At 38.1% G+C, this 15,400-nt stretch overlaps 2 protein-coding genes across 3 annotated transcripts; one reads left to right on the top strand and one right to left on the bottom strand.

Moving 5' to 3' along the window:
• Positions 1-67: 67 nt before the first annotated feature.
• On the bottom strand, positions 68-5,797 carry LOC141903939 (enoyl-CoA delta isomerase 1, mitochondrial-like). 2 transcript variants are annotated; one of them, XM_074792342.1, is made up of 7 exons: positions 5,642-5,772; positions 4,969-5,043; positions 3,852-3,979; positions 3,417-3,563; positions 2,625-2,740; positions 2,369-2,547; positions 68-781 (listed from the first exon to the last, which is right to left on the bottom strand). In XM_074792342.1, the coding sequence occupies exons 1-7, from the start codon at positions 5,736-5,738 to the stop codon at positions 615-617; spliced, it is 909 nt and encodes a 302-aa protein (XP_074648443.1). In that variant the 5' UTR covers positions 5,739-5,772; the 3' UTR covers positions 68-614. The 2 variants fall into 2 exon arrangements, with proteins under 2 accessions (XP_074648443.1, XP_074648444.1); XM_074792343.1 differs by having other exon boundaries at positions 69-781; positions 5,699-5,797.
• A 5,613-nt stretch (positions 5,798-11,410) lies between these two features.
• LOC141903933 (protein BUD31 homolog) lies at positions 11,411-14,226 on the top strand. The gene is made up of 4 exons (XM_074792322.1): positions 11,411-11,587; positions 12,808-12,930; positions 13,055-13,221; positions 13,867-14,226. The coding sequence occupies exons 1-4, from the start codon at positions 11,494-11,496 to the stop codon at positions 13,915-13,917; spliced, it is 435 nt and encodes a 144-aa protein (XP_074648423.1). The 5' UTR covers positions 11,411-11,493; the 3' UTR covers positions 13,918-14,226.
• The last annotated feature ends 1,174 nt before the right edge of the window (positions 14,227-15,400 follow it).

Raw genomic sequence — 15,400 nt, 5'->3', positions numbered from 1 at the left:
TATTTACTTGGGTACAATAATTATAAACTAAAGATAAATTTATTCAAGGAACTACATTCCATTCAGTTCAATTCATATTATGGATACTTGTCTTATAACGCTGAATGAACCAGTTGAATGTACATAATGTATAGAAAAATAGGTTACATAATACATGTAAATAAAACAGGTTATATCATGGTTTTATTTCAGTCTAAGCCAAATCTAACTATTACTAAACTTCAATAAAAATACCATTGGTTCCATAATACAGTGAAAATTGGCTCAAGTCGATCATTTACATTGATGACGAAAACCAAATGTTTAGTAAATGGAATCGGAAATACACAAATGGAACTCCTCAATAATACGACGACTTATCTGGTGACAACTTGAGCAAGTTTTGACTGACGCTAAATTCATTTTACTGTTATATTTACTTGATCGTATGGTCAAACTCTGAGGGTTGTGTTGATAGATTTGATAAACAAACACACATTGGAATCTAATCAATGAACTCAGTCGTCTATCAGTCTAATTGGATCAGATCAGAAAAATTTAGGAAGTTCGTTGATAAATATTGTAAATTCAGGAGTTCTTAGAAACGATTTTCTTCCCGTGCTGTGCCCACAGTTTTACTTGGATTTCTTTTTCAGATTTTGCAAATAAACTTCTATAGATTTCTGTACGGCAGGAGTTTGTATGAATTGCGCGAAGTAGTCGATATCAGCTTGACGATTATTCATCAGTTTGTCTAATACCGGCTGACGAAGCGCAATCTTCGATAGGTATCGAGCTTTCACTGAAATGTAGAAAATAGGATGATGCAAAGTAATCGCAATTCATGTGAATTCCTCTGTAATTTTTAGTATTCATTGAAAATCAAGGTTATCCACGCCAGAGGGCTAACCTCTAAACCCCCAGAAAGAACTTTGTTGCAAAGATTCACCCGTACCAATTCACATCAACTAGGGGTCCAGGGACACCATGCCCACTTGGGAAGTGGTTTCAAATGCTCAACAATCTAACAATTTCAATATTCAATGCCCCCTGGTGACCATTTACAAAAACCAACGACTTTGAAACTCACCAAAATCATAGAACATGTCAGCAGCTACGATTTTGTAATTGATTGTGATAACAAAATATGCCTCGTTACCAATTTAATACGGAAATACTAAGTCATTCTACTATTCAAGGCCCCCGGTGACCATATTCAAAACCCAATGACCTCGAAACTCACCACAATCATAGAACATGTCATGAACTACAACTTTGCAATTGATCATGGTAACAAAATATGCCTAGGTACCAATATAATAAGGAAATACTAAGTTATTCTACTATTCAACGCCCCCTGGTGACCATATAGAAAAACTAATGTCCTTAAAACTTGCAACAATCATAGATGATGTCATGAGCTACAACTTTCCAATTGATTGTGGTTACAAAATATGCATAGGTACGAATATAATAAAGAAATGCGAAGATATTGTATTATTCAACGCCCCCTGGTGGCCATATACAAAATCCAATTACCTTGAAACTCACCACAATCATAGAACACGTTATGAGCTACAACTTTCTAATTGATTGTGGTAACAAAATACGCTTAGGTATCAATATAATGTGGAAAAACTTTTTCCCACTTATGAATGAGTACTGGTGACACAAAGATGGCCGCCAATTGCGTCATAATTGGCTGATGAAAAATACCTGTCTCAGGTATAAAACATCCCTTTCCAAAGAATACCCATCACAAATTGCAATGAGAAATGGCAAACCAGTAGGAAGCTACAGGACTCAGAATTCGGGCCAAAATTAACATTTTTGGGCACTAAAAAGGTCATAGGACGGCCATTTTGAGTCCGACCGACCCAATTTTTGTTATGTTGATGGGCCCTGGGGGGATTCACATATATCCGAAAGATCAAGGTAATTTATTAAAGCGTCTTCAAAATTTCCCTCAAAAAGTTCAAAAATGTGTAAAAAGTGATGATTTTGGCGAATAACAATGGCTGCTAGTCGGCCATCTTGATTCTGACAGGGCCAGTTTTTGGGCTGAAGATGTGTCTAGGGTAGATACATGTGTAACCCAAATATCAAGACGTTACCTTGAAGCGTCTTCAAAACTTCCCAAAATAACTGGATTCCGTCTACGGACGGACGGACGGACGACTGACGAAAAGTGAACGCAATAGCCCGCTGGGACTAAAGTCCCAAGTGGGCTAAAAAGGGGCAGATTTTATCAAAAAACTATACTTGTTGAAATGGTGCGCTGTTTTGGAGGGTATTCACGTGCCATCGTAATTTAAATTTTCATCCACCTGCAGAAATTGCCCTTTTGGCTACGTTTGGAGCCACCCCATTGGCTTGGAGTTCAGTGTACCTGGAATGTTCATCCATTTTGCAGCAGCAGCGCGAGTTTTCTCTTCGATATCTTTAACGGGGCATACGACATTCACCATACCGATCTTCTGAGCTTCATCTGCAGTCCACATTTCACCCAAACCTAGAACTAACTCGGCTTGAGCCTGACCGACAGTACTCACTAGTGTATCTTGATACCTAAAGGAGTGAACATTACCGGCAAATTGAAATGAAATTTATTTCAAGACACCCAAGTGTATTTTAACGATACTTACATGGTAGGAGCAACGATACCGAGATGAGTTTCGTTTAGTCCTATGCGAAATTCGGAGCCCATTACGCGATAATCGCATGAAATTGCCATAGCACAACCTCCAGCAGGACTTTGTCCCTGGATTAAAAAAATCAAAATTAGTTCATTATACAGTCAATTTCTAAATGTCGTAATTTCTAAATTTCGTTTTTTCAAACCAAGCCCATTTTATCACGGACATGGAACGAAACTAATTTCATTATTTACTTTGTGATCTTGAACTCGATAGTTGACCCTGCTATGAGGACATATTTGACCTCGATAGGAGGACATAGTTGAACCTGATATGAAGACATAGTTGAACTTGATACGAGGACAAAGTTGAACTTGATACAAGGACATATTTGAACCTGATACGAGGACAAAGTTGAACCCAATACGAGGACATAATTGAATCTGATAAGAGGACAAATTTGAACCCGATACGAGGACATAGTTGAAACAGATACGAGGACATAGTTGAACCTGATAGGAGGACATATTTGAACTCGAAACGAGGACATAGTTGAACTCGATACGAGGACATAGTTGAACTTGATAGGAGGACATATTTGAACCTGATATGAGGACATATTTTAACTCGAAAAGAGGAGATAGTTAAACACATAGTTGAACTCGATACAAGGTCATAGTTGAACCTGATACAAGGACATATTTGAACTCGATATGAGGACATTGTTGAACTCAATATGAGGACATAGTTGATTTTGTTATGAGGACATAGTTGAACGCGTTATGAGGACATAGTACTTACATTTATTTGAGCAATTGTGAATAATTTCGATCCGTAAAGTTTCATCCAAAATGACTGATGATGGAACCAGAAATCTCGCACCTTTTCGTCGGTACTATTATACATCTCCATTATGTCCAATCCAGCGCTGAATATTTTTGGGATACCCTGTAAAAAGCATATCACCATTTTAATCATTGGGTGAAGCAGAAAAATTCAACGAATGATTGCAACTTAATGGGACATCCCGCGGAAGGCTTTATTGTCCCAATGACAAACATAGCCTAGAAACATTTATAAAACCCGCCAGAAAAATGAACTCAGGTTTCTCACAGTACCTTAAGTTGGTCACGCTTATAAGGCCTGTTCTGAGCTTGAAATAAGAAATTGAACTGTAATGCTAGGCTTAGGCTTAGGGTTAGGATTAGGATCAGAGATACAGGTTTGGGGCCTTACTGATGTTAAAATGACACCTTTCGTCTCCTTATCTTTCTCCAATGAATCTAATGTTTCGGTGAGCTCTTTTAGAAACTCTGTATTCAAACTGTTCACAGGCTTACGATGCATCTTCAGAACAGCCAATCCTACAAATAATCAATATTATTATGTATGCAGGCAATGATTACATGAAAATGAAATGTTTCATATTACCGGTACATAATATTACAAATATTATTCATTTAGAGTAGACTCTACCCCAGTACATATAGAGGGATATTGTAGAACCTTGCCCTAGCGCCTCACATCAGTAATCTGAATACCAGACGTTGTGGTTCCTGTACAATGGCTAGAAACGAGACTACCGCAGCAGGCGCGGATCCAGGGCCATACAGTGACTACAGCACAGTGAAAAAAGGGCATCAATTTTGGGAAAGGGCCAGTATTAATGCCCAGCGAGTGAGTTTGAGTTTGAGTGCCATTCATTGGTATCATGCCACTAAATTTGCCTTCACATTCAATTTGCTTATGCCTTTTTTTTAGATTTTTGACGAAATTTGCCTGTTTTCGATTAAATTTATAGAGCAACAATAATGTCTCTTTAAGAATAGTGCCCCTTTGAATAAAAAAAAAAATGCCTTAGATTGCCTTTTATGATTTTGGGCAATTTATCTCATTCACATTTTGCTTTAGGCCAAGTACAGAAAAGCAATTATTTTTATGGCGCACAAATTGTGTGCCCTTTTATTTACTTTTTTCCCGAAACATAAATTTTTCAAGGACATTTGAAAACTGTGACTACCGCACGTGCTGCATGTGCAATAGTCTGGACTTAGAAAACTCTTGAAAATGAACTAAAAATCGGGATTCGTACACGCAGACACGAGAGTGTAAGCGCAACATTTTCCCACAGCGCTAGCGGTGCTAGCTACCGGAACCACCGATTTTATGACTACTTGTAGCCTTACCCTAGGCTACCTTATAGTAAAAAACCGCTAAGCCTCACCTACCCCTTTACCCTAAACCCTTTTGATACTAACCCTTCTGCTCTTCAGACCTAGTATTATGGGTTGAAAAAGCTGCCATTTTGTGTACGACTCGGTTTTAGGATCTACAATTTACCCCTAAAACTTACCCTCCTGTTTATCAACAGTAACATTCCCAGCAGGTGAAGAGGACAACATCTTCTGGAAACATTTTGACTTTTGAGCTGGAAAGAACATTATGTTGGTATCACGTATCAAATAGATGGTAGCTTTTCCATAACATATTGTCAGTAACCAATCTGTGGTTTAGTTTCACGATCGGATTGGCGGCCAATGGTAGAATTTGTGGAGAAATTGATTAATTTCTCAAAAAAATGTTGATTAATCGCTCGAAACATACATAAAATTGGATTATTTCGAAATGTACCGGTGTTAGTTCGTGAATTAAGCCATTAATTGTGGACTGAAGTCGCTAGAAAGTATAATATGGCCCTTGTCATCCCTAACGTTGGTATAAGCCCATCCAATTATAAAAAGCTTACCAACAACGATTAGGTAACCAACTACATAACAGTCATAAGGCCTTAATTTGACAGGGTGAGCCCTGCGACTGTCTGAGAAAACTGCTACTTTTTAAATTTTAGGTCCTAAAAATTTTAAAAGGCCATCTGGGATTGTATGAATGAAATAATTAGCGATTTGGGTTTGTTTGATAACTCGATTTTTTTATCTTAAAATAGGGATAGTCCCTGTTTTTCATTTGTTGGGTGGTAAATTTCGTTTGATTTTTGATTGAGTGTCCCTTATACAGACCCACCACACCTGCGATTTTTAGTGTAGGCTGACTTGTGGAAAATGTTGTCAAAGTAATTAACCTACAAATGGATAGAATCGGCGTAATTCTCCTTATTTTGTCCATATTCTATTATTATTGAACGGCTGCGTCAGGAAATGGAAATGAATAGCAGAATTAATATTAAAACATTGTTGTCGAGTAGATGTAACTAATTTACTTATGAAGGATGTCTCCGAGAATATGCATGTATACGAAGGTACCCGCGACTCCCGGGCCGTTCATTTTCACGGCAGCTGTACCACAGACATGTTACCAACTACCGTGACTGAACGATCGTGTGACTGATCGGCGTCGTCCTTAGTTCACTCAATTGGCCAAAAGGCACTTTCCGTCCCCCGGCACACTTGATAGGACTAGATCCTAGATCAAGTTTCAAGGACGATTTGAAATTAGGCGTCGCAATTGAGACTAGGCAGCATATAGTACAGCAAGTCAAAGTCATAATGTCGACCCTTCTTGATGCCACACTCACTGTTAACGAGCCAATTCAGCGAAAAAATGAATACAATAGAAAATGCCATTCTAATGCAATGCCTATTTCGTTATAATGCTAGTGTTCCAGGTCCAAACAGTGGCACTGTAGGACGTTCACTGTATAAAAGTGGGAGGGGGGGGGGGGTAGACCTCTTGTAAATATTGACCTAATTAGGCGTAGGCCGATCCGACGATCAATTTCACGACGAATGATAAACCAAAAACAAATTACGAAGATCTCCAGAGCGTCAAAAGCAGCTGCAGAAACTACGATTTTTTCTTTTAACTTTACCTAAAATGTCCTTATTTCTCGCTTTATATGGCCACTACATGTACAACAGTTTTGAAAGACGAAGTAACTTGAATCGAATGATATCCTCTTTATATCAGCGGTGGATTATCCTCAATCCTTCTCCCATCATCAATAATAACATGACAAGAGAAATCCTTTTAATGTTGCCTTTATTCATATTATCAGTATTTGGTATACTGGAAAAAATTGCAAACATACAAAAACGTTGACAAAATGGCGGCGATTTATCATCTTTTCTAGTTAAACTCGGCTGCAAAGAAAAAAAAGTCCACTGGAATTTTATGAATACAATTATTTGAGGAATATTCGATACGTGGCCTGCTGTGGCATTTATACAATTAGCACACACATTATACTGGTTCCTATTTCAGCTGTATTAACTGACGTATGAAAATTGCGTATAATTGCGAAATATGAGGATGTGTTCCTTCGTCGGCGATAACGCGACTTCGACCCAGTCTTTTGTCTGTATCTTAGGAGACGAACACACGATTCGATCTCCGATCGAGAACGATTTCGCCTCCCACAGCCCCGCGCCGAATTGAACGGTTAACCCGTCGTAGACGAGACGTAATACTGAGGTAATTCCTTTTCGGTGCCATTTTTATACTGAATTCGAACTTTAGGCGGATGCACCACGTTTCCCGTGTAGACACAGCCGATATTCACTAATTCACCAGGGTTGAATTTGATATAGTACTTTTTGTTGTCGTTCATTTTATGAATGTTCCCCCGGGATATGACAGACGGTTTTGCCTCGAGTGATTTCGTCTTGTCGTAATTGGTTTCCGTGCACAAGTCCCGTTGCGTGATAAGGGAACTGTGCTTTTTCGTGTATTTCTGGGTATGCGATAACTGAACGCAAACTAACCAAGGATGTTCGCCTTTGAAATCGTTGTTGTTGATTCTTAAATTCATTTTAACGACGTTGCCTTTTTTTCTGCAAAATTACAGGCAACACTCGCTGCTTAGCCGAACATGTATTCAGTAATCATATGCGTCACCCCGGCTCTCGGATCGAATGATGAAACTGAAGTTTCGGCACTCCCCGTATGCGAAGTAGGCTCCGACTTGAACTTCATCTCGGCTTTGATATCGAATGTTGGCCGACCGCTTATATCCATCGGGATATGACTGGAGAGCGAAGGCGCGTTCACTGCGTACGTTCCCGCGTCTAGACCGCCCCTCGATATATAAAGTATATGTAAACCTCGACACGACTTCTTCCTCAATACGGCGGCGTATCGCATCGACTCCAAAAACTCATCGGATTTGATCGACGGTATTTTCACGCCGATCGAACACAGTTTTCCTTTTCGATCAAAGTATCCAGAAATGCCATCTTTATCTGTAATTGACCAAATCAAAAATTACCGCGAGACATTTTGAAGACTACGATGACAGCAATAAGACACACAAATCTACTTCTAATTTGCCATTAGTTTTGTTTGAAACGATGTTCTGGTCATTCCTTTGTAAATTGTATACTAGACGCTTATTTCGGAAAAAGAAGTGAGGATGTAATTTTCAGAATTAGTTAAATGCTTTTAGACAGAGAATCCCACATTGATTCTAACCTAATAGCCATTTCGAAGATTCCTGAAGATGACTATTTAATAGTCGAAACATCGGACCAATAGATTATAAGCTTAATTTTCTTGTTAAACCGGTGCGGGATTCTCAATATATCGTCAGAGCACGGACACAAGTGTTTCACCAATCTATAGTTAAATGCTTTTTAAGTTCTCATAGTTTTTGGCTATATACATTTCGTAGAAGTACGTAGTTCAGTGAATTTGGTGTGATACCTGTGTAATTCGGCGGATATGATCTGGAATACGAGTTATTTACCGCGGATGAAAATCTCGTCAAAAATCCAGAAATGTCCGGTTTACAATAAAAACGCAGTTCAACTTTTCCCGATTTTCCTACTTTTCTCGTGGCGACGTCTAGAACCACGATACCGGGTAAATCTAGCCTGCATTCATCGTCCGGTGTACTTCTCTGCAAAACAATTAAATTACGTTATTAGATCTCTTCTAAACTACGGTTCTATATGTATCTCATGAAGATTTTGGCGGTATAGAGAGTAAAGAGAGTACGTCGGTATAACGGGATGTTTTACTTAGTGTTTGTATTGTGATGTACATTGAGAAAACCTGGCGGTAGGCGGGGTAGCGGTATATGGGAGGGCGGTATATCAGGGGTTGACTGTTAAATGTGTTTGTGTAATTCAATGCTTTTATTTAATTGTGTGTTTTGAAATGATGAATGTGATGAAATGCTAGAAATAACATGAGATCGAGGACACGCTGTTCATATCGATAAAACCGTAAAGTAAATCAGCATTTTATGAACCGATGTCAAGCACCACATTGAAATTATTGACTTACAACTTAGGACGATCGAAGAATTTAATGAACATATAAATGCCATTTTGTTCTTGGACAACAATTATACTTAAATGACGATCAGACAAGGTCATCACTGTAGCCATACACGTAGCGAAAAATGGACACCGTAATTGTGGCACCGCCAAATACAGTAGAAAGTTTTGAACAATCAACCAAAATTTAAAGTCGGCTGAATCTATTGTGGAATTGCTCTCGTTCTACATTTATATGTAGAATAATATCTTAAAGATGTGCAAGGTTTCAAGTTTCATCAATAAAATGAGCGTTAGAGTAAATGTAACACAACATTTTTCACCCAATCGTCAAACACCATATTATATCATTCCGTGCAATTCTAATATGCCTCAATATTTCACTATCCACCGCTGTAAGTTGACGGTCAGAGGTGGATTCGTTAAATGAAACTCTAATTTGCACCCGAAAGCGCTATTCTTCTGAAAATCGGAAAATTGGTTAAACTATTCAGCGAATATTTCCATTATGCTGTAAGTAAATCTAAGAGGCGGATCCCTCTCTCTCGCGTGCTCTCTCTCTCTCTCTTTCTCACTTAGTATGACAACTAAAACGATTAGAAACGACTCAAACTGGTTGACGCAAAATTCTACCACAGCTGAAAATGATTGTCCTCTTAACAAGCAAAACGTTAACATTGTTATAGTGTTTGTTTATTGTTTACCTGCAATTTGGGTCTCGGGATTTGTCCTCAATGTTTACACATATTTCGTTCTCTCTCGATTTAAATCAGATGTTACCACGTATTACATTCTACGACTGCTGACAATAGCTGATAATCTGTTTCTGTTGAGTGTTGCCGTCGCAAGGTCTGGAGCATATTTTGACGGATTGCTTAAGTTTGGTGACGACATTTATTATTTTGACAACAGTGATTTAATCGGTCCAGCTCTCCGACGTCATGTAGCTGTTGTAATGGACATTTTCAAAATGATTAGAAACCTAATAACGATGTTGATTAGTTTAGAGCGATTGACTGTCGTGTTCTTCCCATTAAAATCTAAAATCCTTTGCACAAAAACCAAGTGTAACATTTATCTATTGTTCATAGTTATTATGAGTTTCGGCACTCAAGGCTGGCATTATTTCACTAAAGATCTTAAACAAATTAATGTTCTTTGCCCTAGTAGACGAAACCTGCTGTTCTTCGTGCGCGCCCCTCCCCAAATTTCAAAAATAATAGGCCTGATACTCTTGTTAGGTATATTTGTACCATTTTTTGGCATAGCTTTTGCAAATGTAATTCTAGTAATTTCATTATATATAGCTTCCAAAAGGCGTTCAAAAATCAGTACTAAAAAAATAAATGACAACCAAGCTGTATTACTAGCGATTTCGGTTATAACAGCATTTTCTTTGTTCGAGATGCCAATGGCCATGCACAAATTGCTTAATATTTCTTTCAAATTCAAAGGTTTTATCCCAAATCTTAATTTCTTCTATGTAGCGGCCCTGTTTGTTCAAATTGATTCTTCTGTCAATTTCGTTGTTTATTGTTTATCGAGTAAAAGATTCCGATCTCTTGCATTCAACAGTTGCCTACATCGGAGGCACAGACTTGTGGCAAATGTTAATTGAAAAAAAAAAAACATTTACATTTTCGTAAACTGGTCGAACCAGTAAGGTCTTCTCCTATGGATTCATGGATTTGCTTTTTGAGGGAGAAATTACCAGAACATAGTATTCATTTTTAACAACATATTGAGATTTATATATATACCTATCATCTTCCATTCAAGCCATCGGCGCAACATTTTGGATGGGCCAAATACCAAATTCTCACTTGGTGAGTGAATTCTTTTCAATAGCTAGAAAAGATTTCTATTACAGAGGGAGATACTGAGACTGTCCTGTGTTAGTTTGTTGTGAATCGGAGCACACTCTATATTGAAACAGTGTTTGTGAAGGGTACGGGCTTGACCAGTTCGATACTGAGCCTAGGACGCAGACAGTGAGACAATCTGCGCCCTCCATGGTCTTGGGGTCATGGCAGGTGAACCATGAGCAATCCCTAGCCTCCCTCGAAAGGCTAGGTCACTTCCAGCGAAGTGCTGGCCCGGCGGATAGAGGCTAGCTCAGACAGTTACATCGGATGTAACTGGTGCCAGACATCCAAGAACTTAAGCCAGAATTCGTAATTAACAGAAAAGATTTAAGAAAATATGTTTGGTCGTGAGCGCGCATACTGCTTGTCCGTGTATATTTTTCGTCGCAGTTAATACGATTCTATGAATTAAGATAAAAGTTATGAATATAGGTTTATAATTCATTTTAATAGTTTCGGCGCCGGGCCGGAATCATGGAGCCCATTCCAGCCTCTCTCTTAGTTTCTACATGCTGTTCTAGTGTTTTGTAAATCCTTAATCATTTATCATTCATAATCTATTTTTCTTTTAAAGATGTGTTTATCGTTATTGTTATGCTGTTTATTCTTTATCATTAGTGTTCCGGCGATTAACCCGCGTATCACATGTAGGATCAATAAAGATTAATTGGATTCCATTGCTCTCCGCGCCTGGTGGTTGTGAAATATCCATTGCTTGTGATCGCTAGTTAGTGTTTGGTAAATTTTTTGTTTATAGGCCTTATTTTAATTATTGTGAAAATGCCGAAAGTGAGAAAGAGTAGAAAACCTCCTCCGGACGGATGGGAACTCATCGAACCAACACTTGACGAACTCGATCAGAAAATGAGAGAAGGTAAAAATGAAAAACTCGAGTGTTTAAATTCAATACAAATTCAATTAATTTGTATTTATTGCATTCTCCTTCTTTGTCGACATTAAAAGTATGTCGCTTCGCTTCCGGCAGGTATGGTAGGTTTGCAAGGGACACCAAATCATAAAATCAAACGAAATCTACCGATCGAATAAGTAACAGGGTCAAATCACTGTTTTTAATTTTTAACATAAAAGCTTGCCTCTCGACGCTCAAATTATTTTTCTCGAGTTTTTTTACGATATATATCAAATTTGCTTAAGACCCGTATGGGTTATCCTGCACCATCTTCTGAACTGGACTGAACTAAACTGAAAAACTACAATAAACTTGGTGGCCATTTACACATGGAAAATGAACTGTCAAAGAATATTAAACAAGGTGGCTATATTTACGGTGTCGTAAAGCGGTCGTGAATTCTATAATTACGACGGTTTTATATTGAATTTAGGATTATGGTCTAGAGAGGGGAGGATTAGTGTCAAGAGGGTGAGAAGAGGGTTAGGGTTAGGGTAAGGGTCCGTTTTACCCCCTAGGGATAGGATTAGGGTAAGGTGAGGCTATATCTAGTTAAAACATTCGACCGATTACCAGCGAGCTCGGTGGTCTAGTGGTATGATGCTGCACTAGTAATTTACTGGCCCGGGTTCGAGTCTCGCTCGATCCGCTCTATTTTCTCTAACTCTCCACACTTGCCTTGAATTTTTGGTGCGCGTGCGCAACGTGATTAGCCAATCAGAATGAAACGTCGTAAATATAGCTAGTGTCATCCGTTTACGGCGTCGTAAAAATAGCCCGAGCGAATATTAAAATGGACAAAAATAATCTTCAACCTTGTAGGATTTTTATTTCCAAAATCTTGGATGTTTTATGTTAGCCAATATTTATATTAAGCAGCCAAGTTAGAGTTAACCAGTGGATGGTTGACATAGTAATAATTAAGACTTTATTGTTACTTACTATGGTATTCATTCATTCATTGGTTATCTTTTACCAACTTCTGGCCCCTGATCGTGAAACTAAACCACAGACAGATCACTGACTACTTCTGACTACTACTTTCCCTGTCTATTGTAGACCCACAAACTGCAGCTTTAGGGGGTCTATAAAATAAAAGCGTAGGAATGAGTATTTAAATAATATAAACCTCTAGACCTAATTGTGTCAGTTGTTTTTGCATAAATCTCTTTATTCATTTGCAGCTGAAATAGATCCGCATGAAGGCAAACGGAAGGTAGAAGGATTATGGCCGATATTCAGAATTCACCACCAGAAGTCCAGATATATCTATGACCTTTACTACAAACGTAGGGCTATAAGCAGAGGTAAAATAATTAATTACAGTTATCATCAGCCTTCGTGCGTGGTGTCTCATATTCTAAAATGTACGTTGTAGTACCAACCTCATTATTGTGTAACTATGTACTAAAAAAGTTTTTATCATTGCAGAGTTGTATGACTACTGTTTAAAGGAGGGAATAGCTGATAAGAATCTGATCGCAAAGTGGAAAAAACAAGGCTATGAAAACCTGTGCTGTCTACGATGTATACAAGCACGAGATACTAACTTTGGAACGAACTGTATTTGTCGTGTGCCCAAAGCAAAGCTTGAAGAGGTAAGTATCATAGAATACGCAGAACCGCATTCAGAGGATCAGCCTCATATTGTAGAGATTGAACTTAGAATACGTGGTATTCAGAGGGGATCAGCCTCATATCATAGAGATTGAACTTAGAATACGTGGCATTCAGAGGGGATCAGCCTCATATTGTAGAGATTGAACTTAAAATACGTGGTATTCAGAGGGGATCAGCCTCATATCATAGAGATTGAACTTAGAATACGTGGCATTCAGATGGGATCAGCCTCATATTGTAGAGATTGAACTTAGAATATGCGGCATTCAGAGGGGATCAGCCTCATATCATAGTTGTTGAACAAGGTTTCGCTGTGTTTAGAACTATCGATTTTACCGATGGGTTATAACAAACAGATTTTCTGGTCTCCCTAGCAAAATTTTATAGTTTTGCAGGCAACTTAATTGCTGCTGGGGACATTTTGAAATTTGTCAAGTTTTTACCATGTTTTCTCATTGTTAAAATGGTGGTAGTTGCCCTGATTAAGGATTTACCCTTAGGGGTAACTTTGTCGATACAACTGGGCTCTGAAGTTTGTTCTTCTGTATTTCATTCACAAATCTTGTTGTTTCAGTAAAAATAACACATTTGAATATTTTTTATTTTATTTGAATATTTTTTAGGGTAAAATAGTCGAGTGCATTCATTGCGGGTGTCGTGGATGTTCTGGATAGTCAGAGATGTGTGGTGATACAACAAAGCAGCATTTATAACTAACGACAGATAGAAAGATTGATGACATCACATCTGATTTCAGCGGTTCGAAACTAAAGACATATTGTAAAGAGTTCGGTGAAAGTGATTTCAGATGATGTACTCGTCTTATTGGTCCGTTCCTAAAGAGCAATCACTGGTCTGTTCTGTCAAGAGCGTTATTCAGCCATAGAACATTCTCAGAACTTCCAGTGTCGATGTTACTCGTTGAAATATAATGATAATGTATGAAAATGTCTGTAAATAAACCTATATATATATATAAACGTGAAAACATGAATTTATTTCAAGTCATGTCTCTTGCTTTAATATTTGTTTGTTCATTGTTGTAGGTCTTATTTAATTTTATTTCAATGGCACAAGAAGAATCAAAACTTATGTTTAACTTTTAGACTACGGAACATCGACCAACAATCAGGTGTTCAAAATGGTCCGCATTTTGTTGAGTGGAGGATTTCTTGTTTCTGCCTTAGAAAATTCCTCTAATATTGACTTCGGATTCACAGGGACCTGACACAAAAATTTTTTGATCCCAGTATCCTAGGAACTATATATAAAAAGTTTATATATAGTACCTAAGATACTGGGGTCAAACACTTTTTGTGTCAGGTCCCTGTGTCTGGATTCAAACACGACCACGGGGCAGTGTAATTCCTAATATTTTAGTTCACAAATATCCCTGAACTGTTAAGGTCTCTTGCTATTCTACTGTGGCATGTGAGGAATACTGATGTTTTTCTACGTCAAATTTCTAACATCATTCAACACTAGTTTGTTTGATTTTATCAAGATAAAGGCATCTTTTAGGGAAGTATACTTTGAAATCAATTTTCAAGCCACTTTAATAGAACTCTTTGCTCAGCGTATATACATGTATTAGCATTCGATAAAGCGGCAAACTCGCATGCCACACAGGAAGAATTGAAAAGCAAATTTGATTTTATTTTACAGGAATTTCAGACTACAGTCATCGACCACGGTCAAAGTCCGGTACCATCATTTTGAATGTCACTGCTCATTTAACGCGACGTTTTCAGAGGACAATTTGCTCAATCTTAATTCCAATACAATAAAAGTACCACTCTTTCAACGCCAATTCGCCATTGCCACTGATGTTTTTCATTGGTCAGCAGTCCACGAGAGTTTCATTGCAGTCCGTCATTTGACCACAATGAAAAAAGTGCATTTTCCTCGGATCTCACGAGACCAATAAGTCTCACTTATGTAATTCATGCACTAGGGTGAAGTGTTCTTTGCTTTTATCATTTTGTTCAACACTATCTAAAAGCCTGAGACAAATATAGGCTCTGACTTGCCGGGCTGGGGCTAACGGTTCGCTGTCATTTTTCAATACCACCATGTACTTTTTGTCTTCGGCTATACCTGAATGACTCCATGAATACATTTGTTTAGTGCTTGACAATTGAATAAGGCTAAATTAAG

Source organism: Tubulanus polymorphus, chromosome 4 (genome assembly GCF_964204645.1).
Source record: "Tubulanus polymorphus chromosome 4, tnTubPoly1.2, whole genome shotgun sequence".
NCBI lineage: Eukaryota > Metazoa > Nemertea > Palaeonemertea > Tubulaniformes > Tubulanidae > Tubulanus > Tubulanus polymorphus.
Note: the sequence above shows the minus strand (reverse complement) of the source record. Positions and strands in the feature narration are given on the sequence as shown.

Excerpts from the sequence above, each read along its gene's own strand:
- LOC141903939 (XM_074792342.1), bottom strand. The coding sequence starts at position 5,738 with ATGGACAAAATAAGGAGAATTACGCCGATTCTATCCATTTGTAGGTTA. Across the intron at positions 3,980-4,968 it reads TACTGTTGATAAACAGGAGG|GATTGGCTGTTCTGAAGATG; the intron begins GTAAGTTTTAGG and ends GATTATTTGTAG. Across the intron at positions 2,741-3,416 it reads TCACAATTGCTCAAATAAAT|GGACAAAGTCCTGCTGGAGG; the intron begins GTAAGTACTATG and ends TTTTTAATCCAG.
- LOC141903933 (XM_074792322.1), top strand. The coding sequence starts at position 11,494 with ATGCCGAAAGTGAGAAAGAGTAGAAAACCTCCTCCGGACGGATGGGAA. Across the intron at positions 11,588-12,807 it reads CGATCAGAAAATGAGAGAAG|CTGAAATAGATCCGCATGAA; the intron begins GTAAAAATGAAA and ends ATTCATTTGCAG. Across the intron at positions 13,222-13,866 it reads CCAAAGCAAAGCTTGAAGAG|GGTAAAATAGTCGAGTGCAT; the intron begins GTAAGTATCATA and ends AATATTTTTTAG.